Consider the following 24,340-nt stretch of genomic DNA (forward strand, 5'->3'; position numbering starts at 1 on the left):
TTTGTGTTTCCAATTGTCACTCTCTGAGACGCTTTTCCATTGTTAATACAGTCCCAGGCGCTTTACAGCCTGGTCTCTTTATAGTCGTTCCACGGCCCTGCGTGTTGAGGTCCAGATCTTTCCACCACAATTTGTGCTGTCATTCTCCCGCCGCGGCGCGAAGCCGCCCGCCCGCGGGGGGACCGACTCGGGCTCTCCCCGCCCGCCGCAGCTTCCCGCGGCACCGGCCGCGCTCCGTGCGGGCCGTGGAGCGGCCCCAGCCCGGCCCGTCCGTGCCGCGGCTGCTCCGCCAGCCCCCGCCTCGCCGCTCCTCCGGCGGGGGATGCCGGGGCGCGCCCGGCGGCCGCTGCTCCCGGTACCGTTACCGGCGTCTCCGGGCGGAGCGCGCCCGTCCCGCCCATCGCGGCCCCGGAGCTGCCGGGCACGGCCCCACCGGCGCCCCCCGGCCGCCGCCGCGTGCGTCAGACCGGAGACGTGGCCCCGCGGCGGCGGGGGCGGAGCGGCGGCGGGCGGAGCGCGGCTGCGGGCGGCCTCCCGGCCCGGCCCTGCCCGCCGCACTGAGCCCCGCACCGCGCCGCGGGATGTGCGCGGTGCCGCCCGGCCGCCGCCGCCCGTGACCCCGCGCCGCAGCCCGGCCGCTCGCCAGGTAAGCGCTGCCGCGCCCGGCTGCGCCTCCCGGGGCGCTCCGCTGCCCGCGCCGGGGACGGGGCATCGCCGCGGGGAGGGGACCCCGGGGGGCCGCGCGGGAGCGGAGCCGTCCCGCAGGGCCCGGTGCTGCGCCCCCGCGGGGAGAAGAGACGGGGCCCGGCCCGGCCCGCGGCCGCGGGGCCCCCTTTGCCCGCCGGCGGCACCAGCGCTGCCGCTCCCGAAGCTGGGCAGTGCCGGAGGAGCCAAACTTTATCTGGGATCGCCGCCGGCTCCGCTCCCGCGGAGGGGCGCCGGGAAGCGGCCCCGGCAGCCCCCCACGCCCCATCCACCCCAGCGCATCCCCTGCCGGGCGGGGCAGCCCCGGGGGTTCCCGGCACGGCGGCGGCCCCGAGCCAAGCGGGGCTTCCCGGGAGCGGGGCCGCCGAGGGGGCACTGGTGGGAAACAGTCGCCGTGGAGACGGGCGGCTTGGGAAAGCCTTTGGGGAAAAGGGCTTGGGGAAGCCCATGGCCTTATTTTCCCCGAAAACGAGCCCCAGACCAGCCCGCGTTACGGGGAGGATGCGAGCAGGACTGGGAGGGGCGGTCCAGCCGCGCCGCCACCGCGCCCGCCGGTCCCTTCCCCGGGGGCTGCTCCGGCGTCCATAGCAAGGTTTTTGAAGAGATTAGCAAAAAAAACCCAACCAACCAAACAAAAAAAAAACAAACAAACAAACAAACAAAAAAAAAAAACCCGCCCGATTTTATATCAGTTTAAAACCAGCGCTGCCTTGTCGCAGAGTGATGGGCAGTTTTGCCCATTATTCACCAAGTGTAGGTTGTCCAGTTCATTAGAAAGAGTTGACCAAGCAAAATGAGACGCTTACGAAAGACCACTGAATGTATCCTACCAGAATTTCATGAGGGTTAGTGTTTAAAAGTAAGGAATTTTATTGCTCAGATAAGTATGTTTGGTGTAGTTTGGCTTTTTAATTATTTCCTTTTTTTTTTTTTACTTTTGGAGTTAGTACTTCCTGTAACAAGAGATTCAGTATTATTAGCACAACTGTTTGAAGACAACCACATAATGTTTGTTCCCACAAAGCACTGTAGGTTTGAATGATGCTGTAAAAGATCATACAGGCAGAAAAATACTTTGCAAGATAGTGGAGAAAAACATGACAATATTGGAAATCAAGAAATTTTAAAATCTCCCTTCCCAATTCAACCAGTTATGCATCTTACCTTCTCCCCACCAATCACCCCCCCCTCCTCCTTCCCCTGGGTGTATTAGACCTGCTTTTACTTTTCTTTTTGGTATGATGAAAGCAGTCAAGAGGGTAGCACTCCCCTGGGCTTATTCTTCTTCTGGAAAAACCTGTTTGCTCCTGTGGTGCAGATCAGCGTGGAGAGCTAGGCTGAGCAGAGTTCTGAGATGATTCCTAATTTTAACCTGCCCTTGTATTCCTGCTGTCTCACAAGTGACTATGTCCCAGGGCTGCCAGCAAGGCACAGCAGCCTGGTGCTGAGCACCTGTGGTTTCTGAATCATTTCCTTTTCCAGTTACTTTCTGAGTTTGCTAAATTTGTGGCATCCGTGCTGCTGTTTTCTTCCAGTCTAAATACTGACAGGTCCTGCTAGAGGTTTTGCCACAGTATAACATTCTCTGTGTTTTATTTGTTATTATTTACTCTTGTAAGCAGTTTTAGAAATAGCTTTCTGATGGAAAGGCTGGAAATCTATTTGCTTTGTATGCCCAGTATGGGAAAATGCTAGTGGTGGATTTCAGTGAAAAATGAAATCAGAGACTGCTAAATTCTCCCTACAAGTGCTCACTCAGTGCTCTGTGCTATCTTGCAGTCAGTTCCTGTACCAGTTGAAGTTGATTTCCTGAGGCAGCCTCATCCCACCTCGGTCTCTGGCTTTTGAGGCCCACCAGAAGGAGCTGTGAGCAGCAGGGGGGCAGCATCCGGGCTGGGCAGGCCAGAGCATTGAACAATACTCAGGTGGCCTCAGGCCGGAGGGACAGCACAGTGACACCCAGGGTAATGGACTGGCTCAGTGCTGGGAGGAGCAGTTCCCCTGATTGTCCATTGACCTCAGTGCAGCTGCTTGAAGGGGGCCGTATTCACCGCCAGATTCCCAACTCAAGGCTTTTTGAGAGCTGTGGGAAGTGTAAAAAAAAAAAAACAACCTCTATTGCTAGCCAAACAATTCACAATAACAGGAGCTAGAGTTTAATTTTATAGTTTTTTTTTCCTCTTTAAGGAAACCTGGTAGAAAGATGCTATCCTCATTGTCAGAGTTATGAAGGGCAGGGGAGGACTGGCTATATAGTAAAGAAAACACTGAAAATGAAACAATTGACCACAGGAAAAAGAAACCTTCTAAAGATTTTAAAGCCTTTCTTAATAAGTCAAAGAAGCCATTCTCCTTCCAAAATGATTTGTCAAAGGGCTGTTAACGTGTGTTGGATTTCAGATGCTCAACATAATGGAAACTTTACTCTCTTCTTCATCTTTGAGCTGTTCACCCAGGGATTTTGTGCAACAAAACTCTGTTGCAAATTCAAGCTATAGTGTAGTGACTTTTGTTGGGTTTGTGTTTCTAGGACCTCTTTCTGGCTAGGAAGATACTAGATTTGATTCAGCCTCTTGGCCAGGTGTGATTATGTCATTTGTTCCATTGCTTTCATTCATAACACATGGCAGGCCCTTCTGCCTTCCCATCTCCAGGTAGGTAAAGTCTTAGAGTTGTCTTTTGACTTGTTAGACCCTACATGAGTTTTCTGTCACTGTATTTATTTTACATTTTAGTACCTGGCACATGCAGCTAATCAGACACAGCATAAACTTTACAACTGTATCACTCAGAGAGTCTTAGGTTTGGACTAGGGTGAGGGTTTATTTGGAATTTTTCCAGTGCAGTTTCTGTAGTCTCCTTCTCCCTTGAAGGACTGATTTACAATCTGGTGTTTGATCTGGTCAGATTCTTAAAAGGTAGGATAACACTGTGCATGTGCTTTGCACATTTCCCACTTGTTTGGGAGAATCCTACCTTAAGATACAGTGCATATTTTTTCTTGGTTTTAAAGTAAAACAAAGGCCTCCCCTGAAGCACAGGATGGCACCGTTCTCCGGGGCAAGTTGCTAACGCCACTGTTACGACAGGTGTATCAAGTTCCACTGCATTTGAACCAGAATATATAAAAACATTTGGTTCTGTACCATAGTATTAAAAATCCATCTCTCTCTGTCAAAGTAAACTTTAACTTTTCCATTGACTTCCAGGTGAGCAAAATACAGCCTTTTATACCAACTTCTAATCCTGGGTTGACCTATCATCTGCTGAAAGTGGAGATGCTAGCTCACATCTCCCTTTGGTGGCAATAGTACATAGTGACTTTTTATTGATGGGAAACCTCAATTCAACAATCCAGCAATAAGACTGCCAACATGCTGAGAACATTTCCAGTTTAATTTACTTATCACTGAAAGGAAAGTGGGAGTTTGGACTAATTGCTTGTTCTGGAGCATAAAGTGAAGCAGAGGACACATCAAGCCCTGCCCTGAGCAAGCAGCAATGTAAGATCCTGATACAGGTGCCACTTAGAGCACATTGCAACAGCTCAGATGTGCAGATTGCTGTCAGAGGTTTGGTGCTCTTGAGCAAAGACCATTATAGATCACATTTTCCAGTGGATGTGAATGTTTGATGGGCTGTCTCGAGGTAGGTAGTTTTCACCAGTGTTCAGAGACAGTAGTCTCGGAAAAACCCTTTTAATTGTAATGTGACTAAAAAGAGTATTTGCTCTTTGCAATCATTTAACCATGATGATGTAATTTCAAAGACTTGCACACCTGCTATAGTGTTGTCAGAATCCCCCCCAGCAACTGCTTTTATCTCACAGTTTGATGGCTTGATGGAAACAGCCTTTTTTTTCTGTTTTATGCAGAAACAGACTTTTTGGTGGAATGATGTTAGAGCTAATCCCTCTTTGGTGGTCTATGGACGGACACTGTCCTGAAAAGGTCCAGTAGAGAAGGTAGTCCTGGTTTTCCAGTTCATGGTCTTTAAAGGTAATTCTATGTGAATACCAATTCTGATTCTATAGTTACTAGTGTATTGCTTTGAGTGTGTGTAGATCGCGTTCAATTTGCAAGCTTTAATTTATTTATTTTAGTCATTCTTTCAGGTGTATGGATGAGACCATGAATTTATATTTATTGTCAGGGATTTTTGTAACAAAAGATGGTTTGGGGGAAGAAAATCCACTAGCTGCTTCAGGCTCAGAATGCCTGTATATTTATAAAGGTGTTTTGGGATCCATGTTTCATGAGACTGTTGTGAAGTTTTAGAAAGTTCTTTTGTGTTGCATGCAAGTAGGAGCAAAAAAGATTATTTATATGAAAAAGTCTCCCAAATCATGAAAACAGGAATTCTTTAATATTTTTGGCTCAGTCACTGCATAAAATGTTTTTTACTAACTTGTCAGATGATTGAGCTGCTTAAGACTTAGAATGGACCTTTTGTGCTTCCTGTCCCAATTAGGAATTAATTTTTAATTATATCAGCTGAACATTTTTAAATACGAGCACTTGTATTAGCCTCAGGCGCCTATTTCTTTGATGATGAATGGCACTGATTTGTGTGATATTGTCTGTTCTCAGACATTTTAACAGCATTGTTTCTGTCTTCATTATCTGAGTATCTTAAATAATGTTTGTGGATAAGCTGGTATAACTTTGATTAAAACTTCATGTGATTTTATTTTCTCAATTGTTTAGGTTCATTTCAGGAATACTAAAATAGAACTTACTGGATAGTTAGTTGCTTGGTTCTTTGGTTTGCTGTTAAAGTCTTTTACTCACATTAAAACCATTTTGCAGCTCTGGAAAGAGGGCAGGCATCTTGAGTGATAGCCCTGATAAACAAAGAATGTTACTCCCAGAGCTGAAAAATGGTAAGTATTGCCTTTGAAGTAGTCTTTGACATGGAAATGTGTGGAGTGTACTCTTTAGATTTGGAGAAATAGCTCAGCAAAGCCAAGTCTCCACACAGGCCCATGTGATTGGTACGGAAGGAACTCCTATTGATTTCACTGAGACTTTATCTGGCAGAATTTTGCACTGAACATTTCTTTGTCTTTAGTCCAACCAAGCTGAAGTCAAAGAGCTGCTGACAATAAGAAGTCTTTTTTGTGTGTAATACATGAAAAAGTGCTATGACTCAGTTGGAACTAACAACAAGGTTATTGTCTAGGATTCGTTGCCAAGGCAGCACTTGCTGTATATGTAGGTGGAAATTGCAACATATATTTTGAAATGCAGTTTATTAAAGTTGCTTCCTCTTTATGTCCTTTATGTCTCTTCTTTATGACCCTTACGTCTCCTCTGAGTTCTGGGTTCAGGTCTTTGAGTCTCCAGTGACCACAGCAGATGGTACCAAGAGCAGAGCAGGGGGATTCGCTGCTGCCTCTCAGTGCTGCCACGCTCTCTCCTGGCTGTTGGGCAGCGGGGCAGCTGAAACCCAGTGTACACTGGATGCTTGCAGCGTGGGCCTCAGGGACTTGCAGGGAAGGAGTGGACCAGGTATTCAGCATGCTTCTGGAAGTTACACCCTTTCCAGTTCTCTCCAGCACTAAATCCCCTGTTGGTGTCTTGCCCTTGTTGTGCCAGGTTGTGGTCCTGCAGAGCTGTGGCTCTGGGGAAGCTCGGTTCTGGCAGCTGGCTTAATGGAACACAGCTTTCCAGCTGTTGGTTGGGACCTTGCTGGAATTCAGGTGGCACAGCCTAGCTGTCCCCAGTCAGTGCACCTGAAAATGAAACCCCTTCCTTACTCTGATCAGCTGTCACACAGGGGACACTTGTTTTGCAGAACCGCCAAACTATGGGTACTGGAATAATGTATTCTGTGAGCTAATTGTGTTTTGTCTGTTCCCCAGATTGGGAAACTAATACCAACTGTGATGTTTAATTTTGGTAATGTGTAGTATGAAATCAAATTCACTTCAGTGGCTTTTTAGGGGAGTTTTGACATACTATCAGTTTGGTTTCAGGCATTGCAGAAAACTGGAGAAAAGCTATGTTATGATTTTGTAGTACTATTCATTCATATTTCCCACCAAAGTACTAAAGAAAGTGGATACCTTTCTGTTTTGCAGCTGGAGAAGAGGTGGCATTAGAGAAGAGGTGGCATGGTGGGTTGATGTGGCGTGCACATGCCTGTGTCCCAGTGGGGACCCTTGACTCATTCTCTGTTGTTCCTCCAGGTCATATTTCCTCACCAGCTTCAGCCACAAGGACATTCAGTTGTTTGAAAACACAGTAAACTCATGGACTGTTAAAAATAACTGTTTGGATGCACATGGTTTGTTTTTAATGTCTTTTCGGTTCCTTTACATGGGATTTATGTTTAAGAAACTGCATCATTTGTTTGTACTTCTTACTGAAGAGTGATGGTATTTCTTCTATGAAAATCTCCGTTGCAGTCAACAGAACAAAAGGGGAGCCATCATGTTTCAAACAGTGGCAACACAAGTCAGCGTTCAAAGTAGTTTTTCCAGCCAAAAAGATTATGCCTTTTTAAAAATTATTTTTAAAATTGAATTTTATATTACAGGAAACACCAATGGCAATATAACCTAGCAGGGAAACTGCTCTCCTGAAATGCTGCAAATACAAGAAGTCAGTAGCAGAGGTTTTACCATATGTTACATGGGAACTGACCAAGCACCTACAGTTACCAAAATGCTGGACATTTTGGTCAGTGCAAACATGTAGCAAAATAATTACCAAAACTGAATGTCAGGGTAGTTCAGACATTATTTCACTGTGTGTACAACGTGTGTGAGAGTACATAGATAAGAATGGAACATAAACCTCTTGGGAATTAGGAGTTACTAATTCCAGTTCTTATTATCATATTTCCCCCTTAGTCTAATCTTAGTTTCCCTGGCTTGGTGTCTTGTCCCTGTATCTACTTTTAGTCCTTTCCTGGTTAAGTGATGAAATGAAGCAGGTCCATGATCTGTCATCTGTGGTCCCAGCATGGACAGTGCCAGGAGCTTTGAGGAGTTTCTGGGCACATGCTGAAAATTAAGTGTTCATCTGCTAATATCAAAGGACGCAAACACACAGTTTCCAAAGGTTTATAAATTAGCCAGCTGTAGGTGGCTGTTCACACTGCAGTAAAAACTGTGTTCCCAATAGACAGGTCAAATTTAGGGCATGGGTGATCTGAAAAGTTTTAAATAAAATGACCACAATTTTTGTAGGGTTCACATCCAATTTGTTTTCCTAAGCTTGTTCCTAGAATAGTTTGAACAATTGCTGGCTAGGCCTTCATTCAAATTTTGGTTTAAATTACACAGGTTTTTCCTTATTGTTGTTTTGGGACCCAAAAATAGGAACTTAGCAATGTTATATTCGACAGAATATATGACTGATTATAGCACCAAGCCATTTTCATGCCAGGGGGTGTCTGTCAGCTGTCTAGAGGAGACTGTTGCCCTAAACCCTGGGGCTCTGCACAGACCAGGGATTTTGTTTAAATATCCTCTTTGAGAATACATCACCATCAACCTGACTGCAAAACTCATGCTTGTTTTACTGTCTCAGTGTGCAGTTCCAAGGCAGGTAAAATAGGAATGTAAAATTCTGCTTTTCAGTGCAGCCTCAGGCCTGTGCTGAGAAGCACTCCGGCTTAACTTCATCTCCTGGCCCACAGCAGCCAAGGCCAAACAGCACAAAACACTTGAAAAGTGACTTTATGGTATCTGTGCAGAGTAACAAATGTTTACAATGAAGGATGGAGGGGTTTGGAGTGTGCAATGCCTTATCCTGTGTAAAAAACCCACTGGTGTGCAGCCCCTGCACACATGGTCCACAGCCCTTGGGCTCTACTGAGTCCCTGCTGCCAGGTCACAAGTTCGTTTTGTGTTATATATGAGCTGTACTCGGTTCCTTTAATGAAGATGAATTTGCAGTAAATCATGTTTGGGAACCAACACAGAGAGCTTGAAGCACTATTCCCAAAAGGCATTTCATCATTTACCCTAACATGAAGTATGTTTAAAAGAACCAGGGGAGCAGCATTTTCTCCTTTCAGTAGATCTCTGATGTGAAAGACCAAGCACTGCCAGTTTGAATTGGCTTTTGGGGACATCTGAGCTTTGACCCTTCTGTTATACTCAGCTGGGCTGCAGCTGTGGTCCTGCAGCCTCTAACCCGAGGCTCCTCATGAAGAAAGAGCCTTCCCTAGTGGGGATCAGGGCTGTATCCCTACTACATGGGGCTTGATTGAACTCTGTGCCACTCATGGGACGTGGTGATGCTGATCCTACATCTGAGGAGGATAGATGGGATGTCAGGGAAATGAGGTTAAATGGCTAATAGTTTAAACATCTTTTCTAGGCAGCTTAAGAAATCCCACCAACTTTTTGTGCTTCCCAGATGCCAATATCACTATTTCTTTATCCTCCGGCTATGTTCCTTTTCCTTTTTCCCTCGTGTGTATAATTCATACCCTACCCTTGCCAAGCCAGCACTTTGTGGATGATAGTTGCCTGACGTCCAGGGATTCTGATTCTGGTGCATAGCTTTGGTTGTTCCCTCAAAACAAGCAATGGATTACACTGATTGCTTCAACACATGTGACATGATTGAGTAACCACTAGTGGAAGGACAAAATAGCCAAGGGCTTGATTTCTGGTGAGTAACACTTGTAGCATGGCAAACAGCTCTGGCAAGTCTTGGTCTCCTGCCTGAGCACATGAAGCAGCAGTGACTCCACTTCTCTGTCCCATGAGGGGTCAGCAAGGTGTGGAGAGAGGCTCTTGGGCTTTGCTGGGCAGGGAGGCCATAGCCAGGACAAAGGGTGGCTGCTGTCTGTCACCCATAGGGTGACACAGGGAAGGGTACGGAGCAGCTGGCAGCGCTGCCAGCACGGCGCAGGCAGGCCGTGCTTGGCATGGTGGGGAGCAGTGGCGGGAGCCGCTGGGGCTCTGCCTCAGTGAGGAGCACGTGCTGTCAGACCTGCCTGGGTTATTCCCTTTGTTTTGCTCACTGTGCTGGTTTTAATTGCCATGTCTCTCTCTACAGGCTGTGCTTTGAGAGCTGAGGTGGGGCAGTGGGAGTGGCACCTTCTGGTGTCACTGGTGGCAGAGCTCTCCCCAGCAGCGTGACCCTTGAATTCTCCTGAGGGTGCTGCTAATCCTCTCCATGAAATGAATGAAGTGACTCTATGAGAATCCACTTAAAAATAGCAGCTGTCACCTAGCAAGAGTTTGGGCCTGGGGCCTGGAAGGTGCTGAAGCCAAAGGCAGCTTTGTTCAGGGTTATAGTAGACGGGCTGTTTTCTGAGCAATAATGTTTTTGCTTTTGAAGAGTCTCTCATGATGCAAGACGAATGCAGCTTAACAAGGGGGAGCGTCAACCTCCATGTCCCCATGTGTTTGCCCATCTGGCACGGCGTGTCCCGGCTCTGACTGGGTCCTTGTGTGCTGCTGCAAGGCAGGGCACAGCACCTCGGTGGGCACGAAGCCGTGCCAGGAACTCAGAGTGCGACCTGTGGAGCACTAAGCCAAGGCCAGGCTTGTCCCCAGGGCTTTGTGCTGTGACAGCGAGCAGTGCCACCGGGGCACCGCGGTCCCTCGGGCTGCTGGGGCTGGTGGCAGCCGGGCTGGTGGCAGTCAGGCCCGCAGACCCCCCGTGCTGCCCCTGAGTTGCCCCTTGAGCCCCCGTGGGCAGGAGGTTTGGGGATTGAATCCACATCACGTGGATTGCCCAGTGCCTCCGTTTTCTCTTTAGCCGCACTGGCAGGAGCCATTCTTACTTCCAAACTGTCCTTGCTGCTTTCCTTTATTCACTCTGATACAAACCAATTGCTGAGAGGCTGGTTTGCTCCATGCTGCAGTTTTTCACAATCAGCCTTTGATTCAATCTGTTGATTTATTGAGTCTAATTTGTTTCCAATACTTTTGTCTCTGACTTGGATCTATTTATTCTCCTTAGCTCTTTCAGGTCACATTAATTTGTTGTGTCTCGTCCCTAATCTGCTATGCATTAGCTAGCTGATTCCTGTAGCTGGGTTTTCTTATGGAGTAGGTATCACACTCACACCTGGATTCAAGTATTTAATCTTAACATGACATATTCATTTTCACTCACCAAGTTTTCTACATTTCTTAGAAATTTTAAAATAAGAATTTCCACTGATTTCTCTCCCCTCCAGTGTTCTCATGGTTTTCTTCCTTTTGTTTTGGGAATTTTTGTTACTTTCTTTCTTGTTTGGTGTTTTATTATTATTGTTTTTATTTAATCTGGCAAACCCACAGCTCTGTTCTATGACACTGCTTAACAGCCAGTACAACTGTTTTTTAATCCAAGTTCCTTTTTTATTTCCTTCTGGTAGCTGAATAGCAGATGATTTATCTCATGTACCATTTTATTTTCTCTAGGGTCAGAGGATTATTAAAAACACAAGAGAAAAAAAAAGAATGAGTTCTGGTTTTAATTGAAAAGAATATCTAATATTTAGAGCTCTAGTATTTACTAAAGTAGGTTAGAATAATACTTTATGATAAGTCAGATACCATATTTTGGCTACAATGTACTGTGCAATTAAATAACATTTTGAGTGTGAGTGAACGAAAATTAGTAATGCTAATTAGTCTTAGTCTTCATCAGCTGAAATGTTGAACTCCTTGTCTTTTATCTCCTTGTTACAAGGAGAGATAAACTACAGTGTGTGGTGTGCTGTCCCAGAGATGGTGTCCTACAGTAAATGCTGTGACTTGGACTGCATTGTGACTTTTTCACATTCCTTGATTTGTTCAAATTGATGATTAATTAAATCATTACCTGGTTTGTGTGTGATTATAAAGGAGGCTGACAGTGGTGCACCTTTGGGTGCAGCAGTGGGAAAGAGCTGGGCTTTGGACATGGCCAGGAGGGATTTTTTCAGGATTGCAGGTGGACCTGCTGTGTCTTTTCTGAAGGTCTGAGTTGCTGCTGATAGATGTCCTTTCCATCCCTGGAGATGCCAGAAGGGAAAAAAAAAGCTTGAGGGAAATGAGGCAAATGAAAAGCGACTTGGTGTAATTTTGTTCTGTGTGCAGATGTCAGCAGTGCTGGTTAGCCTAGGCTGCTCTGCAATTCTTTCCAGCATTTTCCTTGATTCTTAATACAGCAAGGGGAGAGGCAATAGGGTCCTCCAGTGAGCATTGGAAAATGGTTTTCCTACTTTGTCACATTCAATTGCCATTTAAAGTTTCTGTGAATATCTTTTTTCCCCAAAGTTAAAAAATATCATCTCTCACCAGACATTGTTGGCTTTTTTACTGTTATTTTATGTGCAGTACTATTATCATTCAGTAATGTTTATTTTCTTTTTTTAGCAGTATAGGAAAACATTAGTGTTAGACAGTTTTGTTGTCTGATGCTGGACTGCAAACCTTCCACCTCCAGAGATGGGTTTTCTAAGATGGCTCAGAGGGGCTTTGTGTGTGCAGCTCTGCCTCTGCTTGGCCCATTAATTGGGGTAACAGTATGTGCACTCTACTAATGAGGAGTCACACTATGCAAACAACAGCTTCTGAAGGATACAAGGGATCAGGGCAGCATGTGTTTGTGGTATCAGAGCCTATCTGCCTTCATCTAAATTCCACACACATCACTTAGGAGAAATAAAGCAATTATATGATACAACAAAGACCCCTAAAAATACATAGTGAAACCTATAAAAAACAACAGCCAAAGGATTTTTTGGTCTGAAAGCTGTCACTGCACAGTAATTTGCAAGATAGTTTCTAGTCCCATCTGCTGTCAGGCACTGCCCCTGATTTAGGGCTGCTGCCTTTCATAACACCGTGGCTCTGATCCACAGTTGCTTGGGTGTCTAACCAGTGACTCCTGGGTTTCCCCACATTTCCGTGCATGTGAGCACTTGTGTTTTGTCAAGAATCTCCACTGCAGGAAACATAATTCTGTCTTCACCTGACAATGAAATTGTTCATCCTTTTCAAAAAAAAAAAGAACTTTACAAATAGGATTTCTAGAGGCTATACCATCAGAATATGAAAAAGCACTCCTAAGCTATTATTGCATGGGTGGGAAGAAAATGTGGTGACTTTAAAGCAATCTGTTGATAGGTATTCTTGGGTGTACCGATGGCTTTCCACTCAGCCAGCTGGCCTCAAAACCTGAGCCAACAGTAGTATATGTGTTACAAAACTTTGAGCAGGACTGTTGCATGGCAACTGCTTAGCTAACATTTGTATTAGTGGATTCCTTTGAGAATTTTCTAAGTTTTTCAGTGCTTGATTGAAAAAAAAAAAAAAGAAAGCTTAACAGCAACTACTCAGTCACCTGCATTTTATGTGCAAATGAAATAAGAGGGGTAATTCCTTACCAATGGCGGTGAAATGTGTATGAGAATGGAAGTGAGATTATGTATGATGATCTTCAGCTCAGGTGCCACTGGGAGCTGCCAGCAGAGGTTTAGCTGAAGGGGTGCTGGTACTTTAATCTACATGGGGCACTTCTAATTGATGAGATCCACTTTTCCCACCAGTATGTATAAAAGAAGAGTAAAAGGCAACAAAGGCAGCAGCTACCCCTCTTTTCTCTGCCATAGAGGTATATCTTCCCTGATATGTCTGCTAACATTTGCAAGACAAGTATACAAAAAGAATTGTGGTTCCTGGCTGCCTGCCATTTGATAACAAATGCATTCCTCTGCCAGCACTGCAGCAATTCAGGTCTGTTGGCGAGGATGCCACCAAGCCTCTGACCTGGCTGTGTGAAGTCAGGCTTGCATTGCCAACATTTTCACTGATGGTCTGTTAATTTGAAAGTGGGTATGGGGGACAGCCTGCCTTCATCTTGGGGATTGCCAGTCGTGCTAGAGTTGTGTGTTGTGTGTGAGTTTCATCTGGCATTGTAGCCTGCCTCCTGGGGAAGACTTCAGAAGGACAGGAGGCTGAGAGAGGATTCTGGCCAAGTAGTGCTTTAAAGCAACATGAAAGGATTGCAAGAGGAGAGGGCAGCATGAAACAAAAGTTTTTATGCTACTCAGCTGCAAAGCCCCAGCCTAACTACTACCACAAGTTCATTTACAGCCTTCACCTTACGGCGTTGGGGACTGCAGTGCCTCCTGAGGATCAGATGGGCAGGCAGAGACAACAGTCCATGAGAAGGTGCCAGAGTGAGCATCCTTCCACACGTGTATGGCCAGGTAGCCAGGGTCAGTTCTTAATCCTTAGGATGGCTGTATACTTGCAATGAATTGCAGCCATTAGGGCTTGAATCATTCCCTTCCTGTTCCCTGGCTCTGAATGAACTGAATCCCCTAAGTTCCTGAGCAGCCTCTCAGCAAGTGTGTGCTTATCACTAAGCCTGCACAGAAATGGATGTCACCAAACCCACATTAATGGGTCCCAGTGCAGCTGAATCAGGATTATAGACTTCCAGTGTTACTGTGATATGAACTGATTGTGATGAACATTTATGATGTTAGTTAATGGACAAATTTTGTTAATTGCCCTTGGGAGTATTTTTGTTACATTCCCATCTGAATTTATCTTTCCACTGTAACATACTAAGGAGGTTCAGTACTGGTTTGATCTCAGGGATTTAGTTACACAGTATGCTGTAGGCTTTAATGTCAGTTGCTTTGCCTGTACATGCTCATGTGTTAGCTGATTTTTCAGAGGACATGATGATGTAAGCCTACGCATGTGAGGTGAAGATAAAACCTTTGATCTGGCTGTAGTTTTGGTTACCTAAACCACTTTAGGAACTTGCATTCAAAACACAGTAGATTTAAAATTGCAGTAAGTATGCACAAAAATATTCCATAGCATTCCTGAAACCGCTATGAATAAAATGGAAATGGATGAAACATGATAACTCAAAAGGTGTGTGAAGTTTAAATGCAGGACAAGCATTTCAGCCAGACCTTTGAGATCAAGGCTGATTTTGTGTGATGCTGAACATCTCTATCTACAGAATAGGCTGATTTTCAAGGATGCAAAAGGTCTCACTGACCCGTCAGAGATGGCTGGAGTCAACAGGGATTTGCCTATTCGTCTATCCCATGGATAGACAAATCCCATCCTGCATGGATGGGATTGCAAGCTCTCCTTTCCTCCCTTCCAGGAGCAGTGTAGTGACAGCACGAGCAGCCCTCTTCTGAGGTGGGGCGTCAGTAGCTGGGAACTTCTGTGTCACATCTGGGAGCTCCATTTACAGAGGAGGTGTTTTCACTTGCTCGCACAGGGTGAGGGGCCCGAGCTGCAGGAGGCTGAGCCGGCCTTGCTGTTTTGCAGGAGGATGATTCCCGTGACCGAGTTCCGGCAGTTCTCGGAGCAGCAGCCGGCGTTCCGCGTGCTGAAGCCCTGGTGGGATGTGTTCACGGACTATCTCTCGGTGGCCATGCTGATGATCGGAGTGTTCGGGTGCACCTTACAGGTAAATCAAAGGGACGGAGGTGTGGCGGGTGCTCTTGGGGCTGCTGGAAGAACACCACAAATGAGGAAGAGCCTTGGAAGGATGCTTGTCCCATCTTGTTTTATCTCTTGGGCTGATCATGAACAAAGCAAAAATGTGCTGGTCCCAGGATTAAAGCTGTTTAAGTAGCAACATCAAATAACACAGACCAGACTTTTAGCAGCTGTGAATCAGCAGACTTGCACTAGAGTCAATGGAACTGTGCCAGCTAAGATAAGAGCTGTTGGTTTGGCTGGTGTCTGGATCACTGTTTTCACCTCAGTTTGGCATAACAAAACATATTATCACCTTCAGTTCTTTTTTGTTACCATTTTGCTGTTTGAGTTTAAAAAATGGAATTTTGAAATTCCTGTTTTTCTTTATTTGGCAGATGTTAATATTATTTCTGTCATTATGCTTTTAAGAGATTTGAAATTAAGGTGCTGATTTATTAATGACACCCACAGCTAATATTATGTCTCTTCCATTCCAAAATGTCTCTGAGGATGCTTACACATAAACAATTGACATTATTGTCAGTCACTGTTAGTTACATTTTGCTGAAGAGCCAAAAGCAGAAAGAAATTAAAAACACTGTTTGGGATGACTCCACAAAAATATAAAGTTACAACAGGGGTTCAAACATGGATCTCACATTTCTTGGTACAACTTTGAAATGGAGCTAAAGGGACACATTGACAGAGCTCTTATTTCAGAGGAATTTGCTCACTTACATTAGTAAGGATTTAGATATACTATGTCTCAAATTTCACATGAAATCAGCTGTAGTTTTGCCTGTATTCTCCATTCTCAAGTATTTTCAGTTGATACAACATTCATGTTTAAAAATCTCTTTATATAGAGCTAAATCTTGCATTAGTAGATGTTTGCTTAACCCCACAAAGTTATATATAAATAGTTATATGTGTTATCTGTTTTAAATTTACCTGCTTGATTGGAGAAAGCACACTGGAAAATAATGTGTGGAAAGACTGAAATAATAGACAAATTGTTTTTATTCCAACTTATTGTGAGATACATAAATCCAGGATGTAACCAAGGGTGTATATCACAGTAGCAGACACTTTGCAGACATAGATTAGATTAACTACAGAAGTTTTTGATGTGTCAACAGTTGTGGCACTGACACTGTTCAAAACATGTGTGGTCTTATCTCAGCATCTCACTACACCAGGGTGGATCATCAAGATCATCTGATTTTGGTAGCTCTTGTTGCATGCCTTATATTTAGTGCTTTCAACAACCATGACGTCAAAGAGTACATCTACACTACACACGTGTTCTTAGTTTGGGCTAATTGCAGTTAATCATTCAGGGCAAGTAAGAGAGCTCCTTGGTTTATCACATGGATTAACATTTTAAATTCAGACCTGTAGGGAGCCTCACATTGAACTCAGAACTGTTATCCCAAATTAAACCAAAGGTTATTTGTCCCTAGAGGCACTTTGACCTCAGTTTGGCAACATGGATGACCACCCAGGATCAAGAAAACTTCTTGTTTGTTTGTTTGTGTTTTTTTTATAGACAGACTCAAGAACAGAGCTAGATTATTTCCACCAAGTGTGCAGTCCATCCTAGAAAAGACCCCCATAGAGAGGGACTTTGGACAAGGGCATGTAGTGATAGGACAAGGAGTAAGGACTTTTAGCTGAAAGAGGGTAGTTTTAGATAGCTATTATGAAGAATTTCTTCACTGTGAGGATGTTGAGGCAGTGGAACAGGTTGAGGTTCCTGGAGAAATTATGGATGCCCTATCCCTGGAATAGTAGATGATCTTTAAGGTCCCTTCCAATCCAGATAATTTTATGATTCTGTGAGGACTCTGTATGTGTGTGAGAAACTAAATAAAATTTATTTCCGTGCCCACACAAATGCCATGAAAGAACTGTCCTTATCTGTCTTTATTAAAATAGACTGAAGATTAATAATGTCCCGTCATAGATAAGCTCACATTAGCCTTTTGTCAGCCATTTTTGTATGGGATTGTAGCCACATGAATGCAGTTGTGCTGCCGTCAAGCCTAAGCTATCTCTGAACATCATGTAGCCAGGGTGAATACACCTGGCAGTAACAGTCTGTCTCTGGAGAGAGCAGAGCAGGAGTTCCCTGTTTTTTTCTGGAAGCATTCCCCACATTTCTCCTTTTCCTGGATTGTGTCAATGCCCTCTTATTCAAATTATGGAAAGCTAGCTGTAGATAGAAAAGAGTGGCCTAGTTCTTGGCATACAGAACAAGTGTCTTGTTGAGAATAATAATAGTGCAGCCTGTGGGGACAAGTAGCAGGCTGTGTGGAGGAATGCCTGGCAGCTGGAGGTACTCCAAGGACAGTTACCCATTGGTGCTGCCACCATTGTTTGTACATCAGTTCAAAAGATATCTTTTTGTGTGTTCCAGGTCATGCAAGACAAGATAATATGCCTTCCAAAGCGCGTCCAGCCTTGCCAGAACCAATCTAATAGTTCAAATGTGTTTAACACAATACCAGATACCACCCCCCTTCCACCATTGAAGCCATCCACCCCTCCAGCTACAGTTGAAATGAAAGGACTCAAGACTGACTTGGACCTTCAGCAATACAGCTTTATAAATCAGGTGTGCTATGAACGGGCTCTGCACTGGTATGCCAAGTACTTCCCTTACCTTGTCCTTATACACACACTGGTCTTCATGCTGTGTAGTAACTTTTGGTTCAAATTCCCTGGATCAAGCTCCAAAATTGAACACTTCATTTCAATACTTGGGAAATGTTTTGATTCTCCCTGGACAACAAGAGCTTTATCTGAAGTGTCAGGGGAAGACTCTGAAGAGAAGGATAACAGGAAGAACAACATTAACAAGTCTAATACTACTCAACCAAGCACTGAAGGCACTTTGGTCAAGACACAGTCTTTAAAATCAATCCCTGAGAAGTTAGTTGTGGATAAGGGAACACCTGGGGCATTAGATAAAAAAGAAGGTGAACAGGCCAAAGCACTGTTTGAAAAGGTGAAGAAATTTAGACTGCACGTTGAGGAGGGTGATATACTCTATGTCATGTACGTTCGCCAGACTGTACTTAAGGTAATTAAATTCCTTATTATCATTGCTTACAACACAGCACTTGTCTCAGAAGTTAATTTTACAGTAGTCTGTAATGTTGATATTGAAGACATGACAGGATACAAGAACTTTTGCTGTAATCACACGATGGCACATTTGTTCTCTAAACTTTCTTACTGCTACCTGTGCTTTGTAAGCATCTACGGCCTGACATGCCTTTATACACTGTACTGGTTGTTCTACCGTTCACTGAAAGAATATTCTTTCGAGTATGTTCGGCAGGAGACGGGAATCGATGATATCCCAGATGTCAAGAATGACTTTGCTTTTATGCTTCATATGATCGATCAGTACGATCCTCTCTACTCCAAGCGCTTTGCTGTCTTCCTGTCTGAAGTCAGTGAAAATAAGCTGAAACAGCTGAACCTAAACAATGAGTGGACTGCAGATAAACTGCGACAGAGGCTGCAGACAAACTCCCACAGCCATTTGGAGCTACAGCTTTTCATGCTATCCGGACTACCAGACACAGTGTTTGAAATTACTGAGCTGCAATCGTTAAAACTTGAAATAATTAATAATGTAATGATACCAGCAACCATTGCACAGTTGGACAACCTCCAGGAGCTCTCATTGCACCAGTGCTCTGTGAAGATCCATAGTGCTGCCTTGGCTTTTCTGAAGGAGAATCTCAAGATCTTGAGCGTCAAGTTTGATGACATCAGAGAACTTCCACATTGGATGTATGGCCTCAGAAATTTGGAAGAGCTCTATTTAATTGGCTCCCTAAGTCATGATATTTCTAAAAACATTACACTGGAGTCTTTTCGGGAGCTTAAAAGCCTGAAAGTTCTTCACATAAAAAGTAATTTGTCCAAAATCCCACAATCTGCAGTTGATGTTTCAAGTCACCTGCAGAAATTGTGTATCCATAATGATGGCACTAAGTTAGTGATGCTCAACAACCTGAAGAAAATGGTCAACTTGACACAGCTGGAATTGGTTCATTGTGATTTAGAGCGCATACCTCATGCAGTCTTCAGCCTTCTCAGTCTTCAGGAATTGGATCTAAAGGAAAACAACCTCAAATCCATTGAAGAAATAGTAAGTTTTCAACATCTGCGAAAGCTGACAATTCTAAAGCTGTGGTACAACAGTATAACCTACATCCCAGAACATATAAAGAAACTCACGAGTCTAGAGCGGCTTTCCTTCAGCCATAACAAAATAGAGGTTCTTCCGTCCCACCTATTCCTATGCAACAAAATCAGATATTTGGATTTGTCTTACAATGACATTCGCTTTATCCCACCTGAAATAGGAGTACTTCAGAGTTTACAGTACTTTTCCATTACTTGCAACAAAGTGGAGAGTGTGCCAGATGAACTGTACTTTTGCAAAAAACTTAAGACTCTGAAAATTGGGAAAAATAACTTGTCAGTCCTTTCACCTAAAATTGGTAATTTGACATTGCTCTCCTACTTGGATATTAAAGGCAATCACTTTGAAATCCTCCCACCTGAGCTCGGTGAGTGTAGAGCTCTGAAGAGGACTGGTTTCACTGTAGAGGACAACTTGTTCGAAACTTTGCCTTCTGATGTCAGGGAGCAAATGAAAGCTGAATAACTTCTTCTTGCTCAGTTTTACAGAAATAACACTTCTACCAAAAACGCTCTAGAGAATGCATACTCCGAATATGCATTTAATTTGTCATTATTTTTTTTCTTTTTCAAATCCTTTCTGTACAAACAAATTTGGAGTAAGGAGTACATATATTTTTAAATAAAATTTTCTCATATTTTTTCACTGTTTTAAGATATTTTTAGTTTGTTTTGCCCTGAGAACATGGGCATCTGTAAATTAATTTTTACTGGTAAAAGTAAATGATTTTGTCTGTTGGTTTTTCTTTCCATTTCCTAATCCCACTAGGGAAACTGTGTTTAAGATGTATGCTTTGGGTTGCATAGTTTGTAATAGATTATTATATTGTCTTCCTAGTTATTGTTAATCCCTTAGGACATGGTCTTCAACAGGTGGTGCTGCAGGTGTTGAATGTCTTTGTTTCCTCTTTTCTTCAGTGGCAGTAGAAGGTGTTCAACATCTAAGAAGATCAAATCTAGGCTGACAATCCCTTTTTACTTACAACAGGGTTTTCTCAGATGATCAAAGCAAGTAGAAAAGGTTCTTTATGCATTTTAACAGGTGAGAGGGAGCATGCAGAACTCCTTCAGGGCCTCTTGGCCATTCAGTCTGGCTGCCCATTCACACCCTGCACTGAGCAGGAGGCACTCACTGCAATTTCCTCTCTGGTGCAGGAGGAGTAAGGTCACAGTTCACAGTGGAATCAGGACCAAAGTGACTCATGTTAAAGGTTTTCCTAACTGAAAAGGGATATGGCTGCCCATTTCCTGCTAACTTGAGTGGAAGGGGTGCAATGAACTCAGTGCATTGGAAATGCTGACTCAGCAAGATGAAATGCTGTCTTGAAAAACCCCATCCTCCCTTAAACACCAGGACTGCAAGAGAGAAAGTGCCCTGGGCCCCCTCAGCCCACTTCCCCACCAAATTGTTTGGCACCTTCTAGGAATGGCATCCAGAAAAAGTGCAACCATTCTTAGTTTGTAAAGCTTCTGACAAGGAAATAGCCTCTACTATGTCCTTGATTTAGCTTGGGTGGCATAAAACCAAGCTCAGCACAGGAACATTTGCAGATTTGCAAAAATTAGATTGAATGAATACATTGATTTCTCACAAGTCTCAGCCTACCCAACTTACCCAAGGATAGTGATGAAGGCTATGTTTTAATCTCCCAGAGAGCAATTAAATCTGAAATACTACAGTTGGAAGTTTGCTTTTTAAAAGAATGTAATCTCAGATGATTGTGCATCAGGTTGGGAACTTTATCCTCTGAAGCCATGTTCAGATGTTTATTTAATCCAGCCATTTGATTTCTTTTAGTCAGGTTTTAAAGGGATGTGCTGCTCACAAGCTAATTTAAGGTAATCAAAAGTAGTAAAATATTTTGCTGGAAGATCTTTTCATTGTATCCAGCACACATATTTGAGTCAGATGCAGACACTTGATAGATGTTTCACAAGAATATCTAGGAATAAATCCTTATTTCTCTAGGAGGTAATGTTGTTCATAAATTGCAGAGGTCGAATTGCTGTTTGTTCAAATTTATGTAAAATATTTGACAGTTGTCAGATTGGTTGCTCTTAAATGTTTTCTAACTGCCATTGTGTTGAGCTACAGTTCATCTGAGTTCTTGAGCTTGGTACAAAAGCTTACAATTGGTTTAAGAGTATGACTTACAAAGGTGGGGAGACAAACTACAATGAGAACTTTCTCATTAATCCAGGTGTGCTAAGCCATTTGGTCTGTGAGCTTGCCACAGTACCAGGTCAGACTTATTTTTGCACTTGGCTATGTTCTGGCGAAGATCCAGATTAATCAAAAATGGGTCAGGCATGAAGGAATCAAATCAAGCTTTTTTAAAGGGGTTTCATTTAGTTCTATTTAAGACCTATAATTGATGTAGCTGTTGTAAGAGCTACCCTTACTTGTGTGTGGAATGCATTTATTGGAACAGTTTCGCAGTATATATATTTTAAATGTATTTCACTTTGATGTTATGTGAGGAAGAGAAACATTTCATTGCTCATATTAACCTAATTATGTAAACCAAAGTACTGTTGTCCCTGATGAATGTAAACTGTTTGAAATACCCAGGTAATTGGTGGAGCTGTATAGTTCTCTTACTTAGATTTTAAATATGGGATTACATTTAAAGTTTTTTTTTAAAGTCTATATTCCTAGCTGTAGCATTTTAGCCCCTAATTTATTTTGTGTCTGATGTTGTTCAATGTGTAGTTTGTGGTCTTGTTTCTGAATGGAAGTTTTGCACACCTCATAACTGAAGGTTGGAGATATGTTCTATGCCATTTTTGTAAATACATCACTTAGGGGATGTGGGGTTTTGTTTGTAACTGATTAGATCAGTGTAACCCCTCATGTGGACAGTTACATGAGTATAAAGTGCCTTGTGCTGGCATATCTTTATTCATTTTGCTAGGAATAAACTATACCAGTCTAAGCACTTTCATGCTAATAACTGTATCTTCTCCAAGGGTTTGGTGAGCTGAGACAGTGTCCTCAGGCTAACAGCTCACTGTCACCAAAAAGGGGCAGCTTCCTCCTCCTCCCATGCTCCCTATTCCTGCCAACACATTCCAGCTGCTTCTCATGTACCTTTATAGGTCTGGTGCTGGTCTGATCCCTCCACAGGATAAATCAACTTTTTAAGCCAGCAGAAAACTATGCCAGTCTAAAAAAGGGACTAATTTTCTGCTGGATCAGCTCTATAAAGGATTGGATGGACACTAGGATGGGAGTAACAAGGGGACAGGAATCTGCAGCTGGGATCTGTACAAGAGGAAGACAGGACAAGTCCCTTTGGAGATGCTAGGTCAGTTCTTCATCTTGCCGAGCCACATGCTTGGAGAACTGTGCTGTTTTATATATAGCAGGGTTGGGCAGCTTGGCTTTTGTGAGTAGACAACCCTCAGGCTCACAGTGGATGATAAAATACCACATTACTGTTAATTTCGTAATGAAACAAACTCAGGTAGCTGCGCTGTCGATTTTTCTAAACCTCTTACTGTCTATTCTGGGGTGTATTTTCCAAACCCACATTACAGTAATTTAGGAATGAGTCAGCTGAGGGAAGATGGTTTCCTAATTCTCTGTAACATCCAGGAAAATATGTAAAAGTGCCATATTTACTCAGTGAATCATGTACTGCTCATATGTATATTCACATGTGATTCATACTAGACTTTTCTGTACCAATAGTGTTTGAATTAGAATGGATGGACATTTTGTGGACAATACTTTGGCATGGTTTGTATATATACAAAGAGTTTCTATAACTACTTATATTAATCAGGTGCCTAACAAGTATGAGAGTTCCAGAATTTAAGCAAGGCATTTTTTTGTTATTGCTCAAAAATAGTAATCTTCCTTGGTAACAGAATTAGAGATGACAAAGATTGCATCAAAATTAAGAAGACAACCTTCATAGCACATTGAGCCTGACAAGCAAATCTACTTTGTGATCAAAATCTGGAGATGTGCATCTCCCCCTTTGTCAAAATTAGAATGGATATTTGTGCTGACCTCGTGCATCCAGCCAGCCCAACAACTTTTGCAAATTCTGATTGGAAAGTGCCTGCTCCAAGTCTTATATCACTTTTCTGGCACGTCAGTAATTCATGTGCTTAAGTGGTGACGAGTCCTGCAGGAATGCCAAGAAAAAACTTTGAAATTTGACCAAATGGACAAACTTAATTCTGTAGCAAGAATCTTAATATGATAACAGACCTGCATAGTGTTAGATTGCAATATAGTACACCCAGAAAAAAACAGAAATAAAATGCTCTTTTGTCATAATGACCATTGTCAGACTGCAATGTGATTATTTGCTTGGGAAACACTTTGTTTCTGGGTTACCTAAAGATCAAATCATCTTTTGGGTTTGGTCCCTTGGGAGGGAGATCAAGAAAATATGCTTTAAAAATATTGTTATACTTGACAGGATTTACAGCTGCATGGTCTCGCTTCCTGTGCACCTCCTTCCATTGCCTGACTCCAACAGCCAGCAAAATGGCCAGGAAAAAAGCCATTCCTGCTGGAGCAACTCCCCCCCTCTGGTTTCTGTGCTCTGCCAGGGCTTGGGGGGTATTTTGGGAGCCCTGCCAGCCTGCAGCCAGGGGTGTGAGGGCTCTTTCCTCCCCCCTGTCATGTGCCTGCACTGCCAGGGGAATGCTGCTGTTAATCCTTGCATTTGACATACTCCCCTATAAATCTGAAGAGATTTGGAGATTGCTCCAAAGGCAATTGGGCTGCCTGCATTTGGTATAGGATGCTTTCCTCATTTCTGTTTCTTTAAGTTGTAAGGAATAGTGTGTTTCAGTTTTGGTGTTTCATACCAAGACAGCGCTGTCCTGCCAAGGTGGAGCAGGAATTGCTTCTCTCTGGTGCTTGTGGTTCCAGTGGAGGGAGGAGAGTGGTAAACACAGCAGCCTGAGTCGGCTTTCCCTTTGGATAAGCCCTGGCAGGGAGCTGGCATCCCCTGGGCCATGGTGGGACTCACAGAGGAGTCAAAG

General features: G+C 43.6%; 1 protein-coding gene across 1 annotated transcript; it reads left to right on the top strand.

Annotated features, from left to right (window-relative positions):
• The first annotated feature begins 551 nt into the window (after nt 1–551).
• Nucleotides 552–23,630, top strand: LRRC8C (leucine rich repeat containing 8 VRAC subunit C). Its single transcript, XM_021526529.2, has 3 exons — nt 552–646; nt 14,954–15,095; nt 17,529–23,630. Exons 2-3 carry the CDS (start codon nt 14,958–14,960, stop codon nt 19,797–19,799), a joined length of 2,409 nt encoding a protein of 802 aa, XP_021382204.1. The 5' UTR covers nt 552–646; nt 14,954–14,957; the 3' UTR covers nt 19,800–23,630.
• Nucleotides 23,631–24,340: the final 710 nt, after the last annotated feature.

Source organism: Lonchura striata, chromosome 9, assembly GCF_046129695.1.
Source record: "Lonchura striata isolate bLonStr1 chromosome 9, bLonStr1.mat, whole genome shotgun sequence".
NCBI classification, from domain to species: domain Eukaryota; kingdom Metazoa; phylum Chordata; class Aves; order Passeriformes; family Estrildidae; genus Lonchura; species Lonchura striata.

Coding starts and splice junctions, on each gene's coding strand:
- LRRC8C (XM_021526529.2), top strand. CDS start 14,958: ATGATTCCCGTGACCGAGTTCCGGCAGTTCTCGGAGCAGCAGCCGGCG. Junction 15,096..17,528: donor TGTTCGGGTGCACCTTACAG/GTAAATCAAAGG, acceptor TGTGTGTTCCAG/GTCATGCAAGACAAGATAAT.